The following is a 14,242-nucleotide window of genomic DNA, read 5'->3' on the forward strand; positions in this document are numbered from 1 at the left end:
AATTTCAAGAAGAGTCAGCAAAACCTGAGGAACAAACAACTCCGCTTAGGCGTAGTCTGAAGTAGCTGTGTCCTACTAATGCAGGTCCCAACCTCCTTTCACACTGACTCTGAACAACTGCAGAGCTGTGGTGTTGATGTACCTTGGGCTACACTTCCATGTCTAGTTTTAGCACATTATCGATATTGAGACACATTTGAGCCTAAAAAAGGTGGTTGTTGTAGAATTTTCAAAGCTTTCCTGTTACAGTAAATAAGCAGTATAGGCAGCAGCTGTCACTGCAAGCAGCTCTCCTTACCTTTTAAAGAAGGGCTGACCACCTGTACTTTCATATTCAAAAATGTCTATATGGAGGCTGTAGTCTGAGTGAGTTTAGAGATACACTTCCTTGAAAGAGTCACGGTTAGAAAACAGTAGCTGCCACATGACAATAAGAAACTCTGATGTGCTGCTCACTTCTATTTATGCATTCATTTCAATAAAAAGCAGCTATGCTTGTTTTATGGCCAACCTACATAAGTTTCAGTTAGCGAGGAGGAGGAGGAAATGTCCTTATTATTTATTCCCACACCATCCAGCTTTAGCCTCTTAAAAACTTAAAAAATAAGTTTCAGTATATCACAGGTTGCTCTATGTTGTGGCTCTACTGCTAATGGTAGCAATTGCATCACTTGTACGTAACATTCAGGTAAAAAGCCTGAAGTTATTAGTTTCCCTTAATAATTAACTAATTATTAAAGAGAAAGCAGTATTTAGTTATCCTCTCCGGAGTATCTGTCAAACGTTAAAAAAAAAAAAAAAAAAAAAGACTACTGAAGCTGGTTATCTCTAATTTGCATCTGGGACAGAGCTGCTGCTTGCCTCCTACATCCTCAGTCTGCCTGCAGAACTGCTACAGAACACAAGGCACATGAAAAGCTACTTTTGTCAGTGGATCTGGAGTTCCTACTTTTGCTGCTGCATTTATACTCATATGTACTGCAGACTTAAGACGTTTCCTTACCTCTGCTATAGCCAAAGCTGAAAATTACTGGATTATCAGCACAGCTTTTGCCCAAATCAGCAACTGCATGTAGACTGTGCATCAAACTATTGAAATCTAGATACATTCCAGACCTTACATACAATCAGAGCTATGCAGTAAAGGACCTAAAGTGTTGGTACATTGACAATGTAATGACAATGTCATTATCTGAGATACAACCTGTCTTCACTGGAGTCTTTCAACTGAAGCATACATTTTTATAGACAGAACCGCTGTAATAGTGGCAAGGTAGAACACTGCACAGGTTTAGTGGAAGGCCTTGTCTAGAAGAATTATTTGGATTTCCAGCTCCTCAAACAAGAAGTTTTTAATGATTTTCCACTTTGCGTTGGCGATGTCAGAAACCCTGTTTAGTTTAGCAGCATATGAAATGCCTTTCAAACCCTGCATGACACCTTGCCCCACATGAACTGCAACAAAGCTTTCTGTTTAAACGGAAGTCTTAGCCTAACCCTTGTACCTCAGGTTCCCTCCATCAATTCTTCTTTGTATAATTAAACTTGGTTTAAAAAAAAATATCTGAAGTTAGCCTTATGAACTCGAAGAGACTCAGACTTTCAGAAATCACACAACCCAGCACTCATATGGAGACGAGCAATGCTTGCATTTTAGGTCAAAAACAAGTTACATTTAATGAAAGCACAATGTAACATTTAAATCCCCTTAGTAGAGGTAGAAAGCCAGTGTTTTAATCTAATCCATTCAGATCTGAAATACTGATACCAGATACTGATTTATTGCTATTAGTGAGAATCAAATTTGAGAGCTTATAATGTCAGCAAGGTAGCATGGATACAGTTGTGATCTCCAATATTCATAGAGTGAAACATGTCCACATCTGTAGTAAGATAATAGTAGATTCTACCAAGAATCTACTGCTTCTTGTAAACATTTTATTTGTGCAGATTTTTTTTTCATACTTTTAATTTCTAAAGTAATGAAAGGCAAGGTTAGTAGCAGAAAACACATCCAGTTTCACATTCGGCAATGAGAACCCTGCTCTTCAAGAACAACCAAAAACCTAGCAGCACATTTTCAAACGATATTACAAGTTTTTCTGAATTACCCACCCTTCCCCCTGAAAACCAAACAACAACAACAAAAATCTGACATTAAAAATAAAGTGCAGTACCCAGAAAAATAAGTGTCAAGAAAATAGCCATGTTTGTTTCTTTGGGGGGAGAAAAGAGTTTAAAAAAAAAAAAAAAAGTACTTGGCGTCAGTCTTAAAGAGTACTATACTGTGTCCATCATTTTGGATTCTTCTTCATCGTTTTGTATCACAGAGTTTAAACTGTAGACACCTGTGTTTATGGAACCTTGTAGATCACCTATGTTCTGCAAAACATGAAAAATTGACAGCTTAATTCTCTATAACCATATATGGGGGAGGGATAGAGGGAAACAGAGATTTAGAGATTTTAGCTTAAGTTGGATTCTTTGTGTTGTCCATCTTAAGAGGAGATAGATTTGCAATAGTAAGGAAGTCAGGTCTGAAAAATGAATCAATGAATATCATCTCACTGTGTCAAGGATTCTTTAAATTTGCTGTCACAGCTTGTATTTAGTCTCAGTATTTCTAGCACTTGACTGCACATTTACTTAAAATTAAGCTGTTTGATCTTGAGAGACATTTTAATCAAATTATTTCAAATAAGTAGTTTCCATTGTGACTGCTTCCCTAATACCTAATTTTGACAGTCTTTTAAGTCACTTCTTCATTCCAGGATGGTGGCCATCTCTGGTACTGTAACAAAAGACCTAGAGTACCCTCAGTTTCCTTTTTTACAACAGCAGGCTTCCCTTACCTTAACAATCGCATGAACAGGATTAGTCATTTTACACTGAAAGCTCATTTCACTGCCTGTGGTAAAGACTCTGAATACAATTCTAGCACCTGACCAGTTTTATGATGCAGTGTTTATTTAAGCATGAAAATGTAAGGGCACTGAACTAATGTATGCTTTTGACCTTATGCTGATGCTTTGTCAGTTCCAGCAAGTAAAAAGAAAGCCCATATACGCCTTGCATATTGATAATACTGCACATTATATGCCGAGCATTAGCAGTTCTAGGAATAATCTTCTTTGTATTTCAGAAAGGTACAGCTTTTCAAGGCAGCACCTAATGCTACTTTAGTTAAATTAATTTCTAAAAGTAATAAACCTACCTGTGAAAAGGATGTCAGCTCTGCTACAAGACCAGGATTGACACTGAGGTCATGTAGTAACATAGTTTGAAAGCCATGTGATTGTGACCAAATTCTCACTCTGGTCTTGAACGCCTCAAGTTCATTTTTAAAAGCCTCAAAATAGCCTTCTCCTGTCTGCAAAAAGAAAAATGAAATGCCTTCACTTCAGCCACATTTACTTTTCAGCTGTAACATACACAGCACTGAAAAAAGCCACACAGTAATGCATGTTACACCCTTTTGGGAATAACAACTGCAAACAACTCAAGAATAATGTTAGTCAATTAAAAATAAAATTTCAGGTAGATTTCTTTTTAAGACAATCTGTAGTATTCATACGTAGAAGCAAATTAACTGATTTATCTAAGGACATGTAAAAATAAATTTAATTTTAGCCTTTCCTTTACTCCAACTCAGAAGCCAGTACCCTTAGAAGAACAGGTGCTCGCTGTAGCACTCTGTTCAAAAGTAAAGGACAAGTTGATTCACACTTTAACTGAACTCCTTTAGGCAATATTGAAATCCATCAGTCTTGAATAACTGAATAGTCTACAGCAAACCACAGTTTCAGTCTTCCCACATTTCTGCTGCATAGTTCTGGATTGCTCTATTTCAGTAATGTGAAAGGGACACTATTTTGGACCACACCAAACTGCAAATGACATGGGAAGTTGTGACAATACATACACAGGTACACTGTGAAAACACAGTTGTAATTAGCCAAAATCAGTCCTTCAACTGGTGCACGCTTTTGTTACTTAGTTATTAGTCTGCAACAATCCTGTTGCTCCCCTGCTGTATCTTGCTTTCCCTCTGGGATAACCAAAAATCCACTAAACTTTCATTTTCAGAATTGGAATGTCAGCAAAATACTCTGTCTAGAAAAGAATTGCTAACAAATCACTTTCCCATAAGCCTAAGTCAGTCAAAAAACATTTAGCCTCTTATGGTTAGGAAGAAACCTCCTCTATAACACTGGTCCTTTGTATAGCATCAAGGGTTTCTCCCATCATTACCCAGGTTGACTTACTTTGGCTTTCTGGAAAAAGAGACGAAAACAGCCTCTTGGATCCACATTGCAGCTTCTGGCAATTTCTATTATAAACTGCATTACAACTGCTTGGTGTGCTACTTGCTCCATCAGAGCTCTTTTCTGAAAAGAAAAACAAAAACAAAAATTAAGTTATGATTTGAAGATACTTCCTGTGATGATATTTACAAAATTCAGCATAATTTCCTTTTGCTCTTGTTCCTAAATAGGTGAGAACTGATGCTCACAGAGGCAAGAGGAGTGACAATTAGCCATAGGTAGAAATATATATCTGACAATGCACTACAGAGTATTTCTTAAAAAAACTAGAGGGTGGGAAGAACAGTGCAGGTGGGAAACTGTATGCTTTCAAGACTTCAAAAATCTTCATACCTGTTCAGCTTCCAGATGAAAACACCACAACATGAGATATCTAGAAGTTTCTTCACATACAAGATATGGGTGATCAGACAAAAATCTTTGACTATCATCCCATCTACTCAGCATACCTAGTAAGAGAAACATAGTTAAGATATCCTAAATGGATAAATTATTTAATGCAGCAAGGAAGTTGCTTGCATTGATACCCCAGTATATATAACACCTTTGCAATGTGCTAACCTCAGAATGACAGCATGCAGCTAAATATTGGGGGTTTATTTATACATTACCAGAAGGTATAATCAGACTCTGAAGATATTAAAAGTGATTTTAACAGTCAATTTCCTATATTTAATGCATCTCTAGCATTGTCGACAAGTTTTTTTAATCAGTTCTCATACAAACTAACAAAGTGGTGTAGGTATCTATTAGTTAAATCATCAAATAGTTTAAAAAGTTTGTGGATAGAGATTTACATTCAGTGATCCTCACAACCACAAATTCTCTAAATGTTTGTAAATAAAAATGCAAAGAAAAGAATGTGTGATCTGTCAAAAATGAAAGTGCTTCTAACATGATTTGCTAGGTTTTTAGGAAATTTGAATTTAATTACAGGAACAGCTTGAACCCAAAAAGCAGCCACATCAGTATCAGAAAATTAACTAGAAGACTGAATTGTGATAGCATGAAGCTATCTTCATGTAAAGAGCTGAGTTTAAAAATCAGAACTTGACACTCAGACCACTTCTTAAAATTGTCCTTCGTGTATCACTGAGTCATTACTGGCAACAGGTACCAGAAGTACAGCTTTACCCGTCCATCAGCGTATAATTATAACTAGGCTAAAGATAATTCAGTGGTAATGACCTAAGCTAATCTTAATTCCAGCAAACAAATGCCTAAAGAAAAAGCAATGGCTAGTATTTCTTTTGGCTGTTTTTAAGAGCTATTCTGCATAAGTTTTATTGCTTGGAAGCCAGAGCAGGATCCAGAAACAGGACTCATGCAATATGGCTAGCGAAGTCCACAGTGCCCCTTGGCAGCAGCTAGCACAGAACAAGAGACTTGAAAGAGCATTGATGTACTGTCCCTTTTTACAATGGACTCGGGCATTTTGAATTAAAATAACAACATGGCTTTGAATTTAGTAGGTAAGGAAAAAAATTGTGACCTTCTGTAATAAGGTTGCTTCTGTAACAGCTTAATCTGAATTTAGACAAAAAAGTATTCTGCCCAACTCTTAGCTAGGAAGCCTACAAGAAAGCCTCTTTTTTTTTTCTGCTGAAATACACAGCAGGGGAGATGTCCTCTGATTCCACTATCATTACACTTAGCAGTTAAGGTACCTGTGCCTCTCACTGCTGTTCGCATACTCTGACACTGTTGTACCTTACCTTGGTACCTGGTACTCACAAGGCCTGCTACAGCTAACAGGGCTAGGAACCCTTTCTTTAAAACAGTTTAAGATCCTTAGAAGCCAAATAGCTCAGTAGAAACAAGTTTGTGTGAAGAACTGAATTTTCCCAAGTCACTCTTGTTCTTTATTGTTCTGGAATTCCAAATACGGCCATACTATACCATAGTCTGAAACCAGACCGTAACTAAGAATGGAAAGCACTTCAGAGAACCATCAAAATTTCAGATTACAAGATCAGCTTTGTGCTTAACTGGGTTCAACAATTATGAGAGCTGAAGTGACACCTAGTGGATAATAAAATATAATTTTAAGAAATGCACAATTTCATGCACACATACGCTCAGTAGGCATTTACATTCCCCTTTAATCAATGATTACCCCTGTAGCTTAGCAACTACCAGAAAAACATAGATTCAAAGGAGACAGCTGTGGATAATCCCATGCACTTTCGCACACACAACTTTTATTTCCATGAATGCCTTTTTCCCACTGAACAGCAGAAAAACTTGTGAGAACTTCAGTTTCCGGGGCTTAAGCTCATTTCAGTAATAATTTTTTTTCCATTTTAAATTTAAGTTCTTATTGGTCACAAGAACTAACAAGCTTCTACGGTTTAGACCTTATTTTTCTTTGAAATTATTATCTGCCCTGATAAAATAAATCTGAACAGTCTGTTAGCCATGCCTTTCATTTGTTAGTATTCGGTACACTAAGGAGCAAACCCACACAAATTCTGTAGAAATGTGAACTGCAAAATACTGGAAAAAGCACACTCACCAAAGTGTCTAATCTTCTGTTCATGTTTTTGCATAAGTGGTTCAGACACATCTTCATCTTCTATTTCTTTTCTTTTTTGATTAATTAAACTCTGAGGAAGAGAAAAATTGTACTATCACAGAAACTCCAGACATACTTTTTGTTATATAAAGGAGTATTGTATTTTAATATATTACTGTTTAAATGGTATGCTCTAGTTTTAGAGTCATGTCATATTCTTGAGAAGGTTTTCTTTTAAAAATCAGACTAAGAGTTTAAACGTCTCATTATAGCCTACCGACCAAAGAACTCGGAGAAACTTCTGTCCTTAGGTGGGAACTTACTGATCTGTCAACAGTGTGAATCATGTACACTGCAGCCTGAATGCAGCTAAATCAGTGAGCTTAGGAGATGTGCTAGCTGTTCAAATTAAACTTCGAAATTACAGCTGAGATTCTACTATTAAAAAAAAAAGTTTGTGCTAAATAATATGTATTATAGTAGTCATTACTACAGGCAAACTCATAGTTCCACATTTTAAGAATTTGGCACAGCAGAGAAGCACACTCTGCATGCAAAGGAACTATTGTTCAGCACATTTGCCAGCGTCTGGTTTGTGTTGGAAAGGACATTAAGCTCACGTAGTTCCACACCTCCCTGCCATGGGCAGGGACATCTTTCACTACATCAAGTTGCTTAAAGCCCCATCTAACCTGACCATGAACCCTTCTAGGGATCGGGCATCCGCAACTTTTCTGGGCAATCTGTTCCAGTGTTTCACCACCCGCATCATAAAACATGTCTTCCTTATACCCAATCTGAATCTACCCTCTTTCAGTTTAAAACCATTGCACCTTGTGCTGTCACTACAGGCCATAATAAAAACCCCAACTCTCTCCATCTTTCTTATAAGCCCTTTCTAAGTGTACTGAAAGGCGACAGTTGGGCCCATAAGGGCTCCCTAACACCTTCTCCATGCTGAACAACCTCAAGTCTCTCAGCCTCTCTTCATAGGAGAGGTGTTTCATCCCTCTGACCATTTTCATGGCCCTCCTCTGGACCGGCTTTAATAGGCCCATGTCTTTCCTGTACTGAGGACCCGATTGCTGCATGCAGTACTCCAAGCAGGGTCTCATAAGAGTAGAGCAGAGCAGGAGAATCACCTCCCTTGACCTGCTGGCCATGTTTTTTTTTATGCATCTCAGGATACAACAGGATTTCTGGGCTGCAAGTGCACATAGCCAGCTGGTAATACCTAGATGACCCACTAAAGTTCTGATTCGCACTGCTGGTAGAGAAATGTCATCCTGTATGTAGTATGAGCACGGCTTGCTCTCTTTCATGAGGCAAAGTAAGAAAAAAATTATCTTCCATTTAACACATGCTGTGGTTTTGTGCTATACTGAACACAGAAGACATTCAAGACTAGTAACAAGGGGAATAAAAAAAAAAAAAAAAAGAGGCTAACACTTGTTTTCATGCACTGATATGGGTCATACCTTATTAAATACCTCCTTACTAAGAGGATCTGTGTTCCATAGATTCTGTCTTTCCCTCTGGTTTAGTGCTTCTTCTTTTCTTCTCCACTCTTCCTCTCTCTGTCTCAACTCTGCAGCTTCAGTCTCTGCTTTAGCGAATTCCTGATCACAGGATTCTGAATTATGCAGTGCCAAGCTACCAAGTTTTTGCTGGGCTTCTGCTAGGTTCCACGTGCATTCTACAGAGTGCTTCATGAACTCCCTTTCTTTTTGGCAGGCTAAGTCAACCCTTTGGCTGTATGTCTGTGAGAAAAATCAGACATGCTATTTATGGAGGGAAAATTGACAGTTTACAGTTCGCACAGGAGCAGACAGGCCTAAGTCCCATATCCAACGTGCCTGGAAGGCACCTTTGATATGCAGCATTATATTTGCAGCAGTGACAAAGCACGGTATGGTACAGCTGGTTTTTTTTTAGAAAAACATTTCTAATTCAAGCTGTCTGAACTTTGTTAAATGCATTTGCAAAATCCTGGATCATGTACTGCTATCAGTAATAGCCTCCAGACTGTAAAAATATTTCTGACACAGCTGAAACCCCTCTGCCTATCTTTGGGCTGCATTGCTAGCCACAGCCAAGGGTGAGAATACCCTGAACATGTACCTCTGAAACAAAGTATCGGTTCTGTGGTCAGATCACAACAGTAAAGGAACTGCTGCTGCCTGCATTCCAATATGGATTAGTACTTAACAGATGGCCAACATCTTCCCCTGAACTGACAGTGAAAGTGGAATTTAAGTTATGAAGTGGGCTGAGGCCCAGTAGAAGCGTATGTTCCTTTTGGTCAAATCTATTGAGGAGGTCACCACTCACAGCTGGGACAGAAAAGTGATCTCTTAGCAACAGTGTTTCTATTGCTTCCAGGTGTCTGCTGGGCATTCATACTGGGTAACTTAAGAAATTATCCTCTAAAGTGTATGCCAAGCCTTCTCACCAAGAGCGGAGAAAAAACACCCATACGCATTAGTTCCTCAGCCTTGCTGTGCCATATTATGAAACTCGTGGTGCTGATAACATCTGGCAGAGGGGTGTTAAGGACAGCACAAGTTGTGAAAGATTATTTGAAGGAAACCTTAACGCAGGTACATCAAAGTTGTGCCAACTTCTGTTTGGGAATTTCAGCATTTTTACTTCTTTCACAACAAGATGAAGATTTCGCTGTTTGGAAAACTAGCGCCATGGCAGCTTCTTGCAAGAACCCACAGAATTCCTGACAACGAATTTGTAAGACGCCACCTCGCCCCAGCCAACAGAGAAACACACCGCCTATTTATCTGCTTTTTAGACGTAAGGACGCTGGAATAACTTCCACGCAGCTCCTTCCGCACCGCTTGCCAAACGCGGAGCTGCTCCGGGTGGCGGCAGACACCAGACCCCCCCCCCGCGGCGGCGGCACATCTGCCCCTCCCGGGCCCCGCGGGGGGACGGGCGCTCCGCACACCCCCGCCCCGACACGCACCGGGCTCCGCCGTGACCCACGTCCCTCCGCGGCCACTTCCGCGCAGCGGCGTCGGTCGACGGGCGCGGGGGAGGCGGGGCGCCCGCAGCACCGGCCCGCACCCGCTCCGCGCCGGCCGGGCCGGGGGAGCTGCGCCAGCGGGGGCGGGAGGCGGCGAGGGGTGGGGGACACGGATGTACCTGCACTTCCGGCAGGCGCGGGCGGGAGGCGGGACCCTGACCCCACTCCTCGTCCTCCGCCGACGGAGGGCCGCCGTCCCGTGAGCGCGGGAGCCACAGCGCCATCCCCACCGCCGAGCCCCCGACGATCGCCGTCCCCCGCCACCCGCGGCGCGCACACACCTCACCGGAAATGAGGCAGCGCACCAGTTCCGGCAGCCTAAGTGGGCGGGGCCTGCGTCAGCCGCACCGGACGGGGGCGGGCAGGGCCGCGTCCGCCTGCCCCGGCCTCGGCCCCCGCCCCCGCCCCGGCCCCGGCCCGGCCCCGGCCGCCCCCCGGGGAGCGCCGCAGCCCCCGCGAGGCCCGGCCGCTGGTGGCGCGCCGCGGCCAGCGGCTGTGGCGGCGAGGCGCCCCGCGCCCCCCTGCTCGGAGTACCGTGTGTCGGGCTCTTCCGTGCCGGCGGGGGGCCCGCCGCCTCCCTGGGGGCTGCCGCAGGACGCTGGCAAAATAAACGTATGTGCGTACGCAAGTCTGTGCCTGTCGATCTATAAAACCAGACGTATCTAAAAAGAAAAATAAAGACGGCGCGCCTGCGGGTGCGTGCGCGGGAGCCGGTGCGCGCCCAGCGCTGCCGGGCATCGCCGTAAGGGGCGCCGCCGGGCGCGCGGCGACCGAGGGCGCCACCGCGCGAGGGGGCGGGGCGGGGCCGCGCGCCGCGGCCGTTGAGGCGCCGCGGTCGCCGTGACAACGCGGCTCGGGCCGGGCCGTGCCGCCGTCCCGCCCAGCCCGTTGCGGCGGGAGGTGGTCGCCGAACGGGGGGCGCGGGGGGCCAGCACCCTGCCACCGCGGCCGCTCCGGACCCCGCGGTGCCGCGCCGTAAAGGAAAGGTGCGCGTACCCGCGGGGTGTGCGCCCGGGCTGTGCAGCACGCTTCCGCGGGGGTGCGGTGTGTACGCGTATGCTGCGTGTGGGTGCTTGTGCGCGTACACCCGCGAACGCGCCTTCAGCTCCCAGAGCTCCTGGGGAGCTGTCTGCTGGGTAACGGCTGAGGCTCAGCTGGGGTGTAAGTTAACCTGCAGTGGGCCATGCCTCTGCGGTGTAATACCCCCGCGAAGGGTAAAACGAGCCCTCCTTGTAGCCATGGTTTCTCATCCACGGGTTGTTTAGCTCTTCCTCCAAACAGGAGGCACTGACTGGTTCTTTGGGGCTGCAGGTATAAAGTCCGCTAGGAAGAGTGTGTGAGGAAATGGTTACATTAAATGTGGGGTTTCCCTTGCTGTGTGACATTTATTTAATTATGGGGATTACTGCTGTTGTGCAATGGGTGATGCTAATACGTGGCTCATAACAGGTCTTCTCATCAGATGTAAGAAAAGAAACTGGTTTTCACTCCTTCATTTCCTTGTAGGTATCAAGTGTTTCTCTTACACTAAGGTCTATGAAATCAGACCCTGTTACATGACATGATTAAAAAGAAGTCCAAAATACAGAACAAGCAAACTCCCAATGACAGGCCTTAAACTGGCACCCGCTTGAGATTATCAGTAGTAAAGCCAAGGGCCTACTGAGCCCATTCTGAGACAGAGTCCTGCAGACTTGCACTGAATGCATGTGTGTGAGACTGGACTAAGTAGTCTCATGTGAACATATTTTTTTATTTCCCAAGGTTACAGGTCCTGGTTTGTTTCTGCCTGGGAAATGCAACATTTTCTCAGTGTGTGCATCTTGCGTCAACACAAAGAGACAGAGTGCCTTCTTCCTGTTTTCCCTCTCTTGTTTCATGAGATGTGCTCTGAAAAGGTAACTTCACTTGTTAGATGCCTCGGGCTAGAAAGTCTAACGTCTTAAGCCGTGTACAAGCTGTAATTTGTGTGTAATCTTGTTTTTCTTTACAACTGATAGATTATTCTTGTTTCACATGTATTTCAACATAATAAGATGAACTATTAGGCCCGTTCCTGTAATGGAGCAGACTTCAGCATTTCTTTAGAATTTTATGGTCTGGAGTTTTGACAGCAATTGTTATGAGAGGTCATCTCTCACATGGACAGTTCTTTCCTAATCTCAGGAATGGCAACAGTGTATATGAGGTTAATTTAATTTATTCTGTTTCAGATATGATTGTTCTGGAAGCAATATGATACCTCAGTTCTGATATGGCTGTCATCTGTTCAAGATTTTTGTCAGTACAGCAGATGTAATTTAAATGAAATTGCAAATAAATGATAAACATGGCTTTGCTGCTGTTTTACATGCCACACCTAACACCTGGAACTACTGAGAACAGGAGTCTTCAATGTTTTGTTCCTGTAATCCACTGTATGTTCATTGGCTACGGTTCTGGTGAAAGGTATTTTGTGTTTGAAAACAGGTTTCTAAAGCGTGGTGTAAGACAGAACGGCTATGTCTATTGGCAAGCAAAACTGTGCTGAAGCATTGCAAAACATCAATACATGAAGTTTAGAGAAACGTTATCTTTCTCATCCATTTCTTTCAGACTCTTTCTTTTTCAAATGACTGACTCTACCTGTCTGCTTCTCTAAAATTCTTTGCATCTGGCTCACTAAAAGCTTTCCTTTGAGGGACATGATTACTTTCCCTTTCCTCCCAGTGCTTATTATCTACACAAGTGAAAAGCTACATAGTTAATACAGCTGAAAGGTACAAAGTACAATTTTAATTAAGGCCTTTACCTTTTCTCAAGATCCACAGAGCTCTGAAAACATGACTGCTCTGTCTCTCTGCAATAAAAGCCCATAGCTGTGTTCTGTCCAGAAGTGGGTAATATATTCCACTTCTGTAGAAGAATAGTTTCTTGTACGTTTACTGAGTCTTTAAAGGAGTATCAAAGTAATTATCATGAAGTAGATGTTGTTAGATAAGTTCATCTTTTGTCTTACCTTACAGTACTGTGTTTTTGTGCCTTTGACCTTCATTATTAGTGTTAACTAGCATGAAGCAACACATTTTTATCAGGGGAAACATGTCACATGTCACAGTGCCAGTGTCAAAAGCCTTACTGAAGTCGAGTTAAACAAAATTCACTGCTCTCCACTCATCCACCAAGCCAGCCATCTCGTTGTAGAAAGTTACCAGGTTGGTTAAGCATGGCTTCCTCTTCATAAATCGATGCTGACTATTTGTGACTATTGTCTTGTGACGTATGTGGAAAAATGGCTTCCAGAATTAGTTGCTCCATTATCTTCCCAGGGATTGTGGTGGCCATCCTGTAGTTACCTGGATCTTTTTCTGGCCCTTCTTGAACATAAGAATGACATTTGCTTTCCTCTGGTCATAAGGACTTCTCCCAGTTGCCATGACATTTCAACGATAATCAAGACTGAACAGGCAATGGCCTCATGGAGCTCCCTCAGCACTACTGGGTGAAACTTCTTATGCCCCATGAACTTAAGTATGTCCAGTTTGTTTGAGTTCTCTTTAATCTGGTCTTCAATCCATAGAGGCTAGGTCTTGTTCCTGAATTTCCTTCTGGTTTCTAAGGCTTGGGATTCCTCATAGAAAACTTGTTGGTGAACACTGAGCAAAGAAGGCATTGAATATCTCAGACTTTTCCATATCTTTCGTTATCAGCCCCTCTCTACCCCATTCAGAAAGGCCCCATATTTTCTATACTTTTACTTTTGTTGTTTGTGTGCTTGTAGAATCCTATTTTGTTCCCTTTCACATCTGTCAATTTTTTTTCTTCATTGGCATTGTTGCAGACAGTGTACCCCAGTCAACTGGCAGTATTAGGCAAAAATACGGCTCTCCTCCTGTTCAGCAAACTCAAGAACTGCAGTGCACATTAGCAGGAAGGGCACTGACCTTCATTCACCCAAAATCCTTTGATATAAAATGCAGTGACTGCATGATTTAGGGGGCAGTACCCAGTTTGCCTTTGACCTGTCTCCAGACAAAGTATGTGCTGATCACTATTCCTGGACTAAACCAGGAGACCTGAAAGGAGAAGTACACTTTGCAGGGGCCTTGATCACCACTCTTAATATGGTTGTGTACAGGCTATTTGACATCATAGAAATAAAGCAGTGGAGACACATGCTCCTTGACTGTGTGTGAGGATGGACACTGAACAGCTTCCTTGGATTTTTCCAGCAGACCCCTATGCCAAAGAAACATTTCTAGGGGTTTACCTGAGCAACTGGCTCCCTAGAGACTGCGTTTCTCCAGGATCAGCGAGCACGGTTATGAATAGCACAACTTCCCTGGTTGTTCCGGGAAGAAATACGCTCCTATTGCTCTAGTGTAC

At 42.8% G+C, this 14,242-nt stretch overlaps 1 protein-coding gene across 2 annotated transcripts; it reads right to left on the reverse strand.

Moving 5' to 3' along the window:
- Positions 1-1,651: 1,651 nt before the first annotated feature.
- On the reverse strand, positions 1,652-10,631 carry CDC37L1 (cell division cycle 37 like 1, HSP90 cochaperone). Of its 2 annotated transcripts, none has more exons than XM_056324741.1 (7): positions 10,412-10,631; positions 8,319-8,600; positions 6,841-6,931; positions 4,659-4,774; positions 4,266-4,388; positions 3,215-3,370; positions 1,652-2,382 (listed from the first exon to the last, which is right to left on the reverse strand). In XM_056324741.1, exons 1-7 carry the CDS (start codon positions 10,613-10,615, stop codon positions 2,281-2,283), a joined length of 1,074 nt encoding a protein of 357 aa, XP_056180716.1. In that variant the 5' UTR covers positions 10,616-10,631; the 3' UTR covers positions 1,652-2,280. The 2 variants fall into 2 exon arrangements, with proteins under 2 accessions (XP_056180716.1, XP_056180717.1); XM_056324742.1 differs by lacking the exon at positions 10,412-10,631 and adding an exon at positions 9,997-10,358.
- Positions 10,632-14,242: the final 3,611 nt, after the last annotated feature.

Source organism: Falco biarmicus, chromosome Z (genome assembly GCF_023638135.1).
Source record: "Falco biarmicus isolate bFalBia1 chromosome Z, bFalBia1.pri, whole genome shotgun sequence".
NCBI lineage: Eukaryota > Metazoa > Chordata > Aves > Falconiformes > Falconidae > Falco > Falco biarmicus.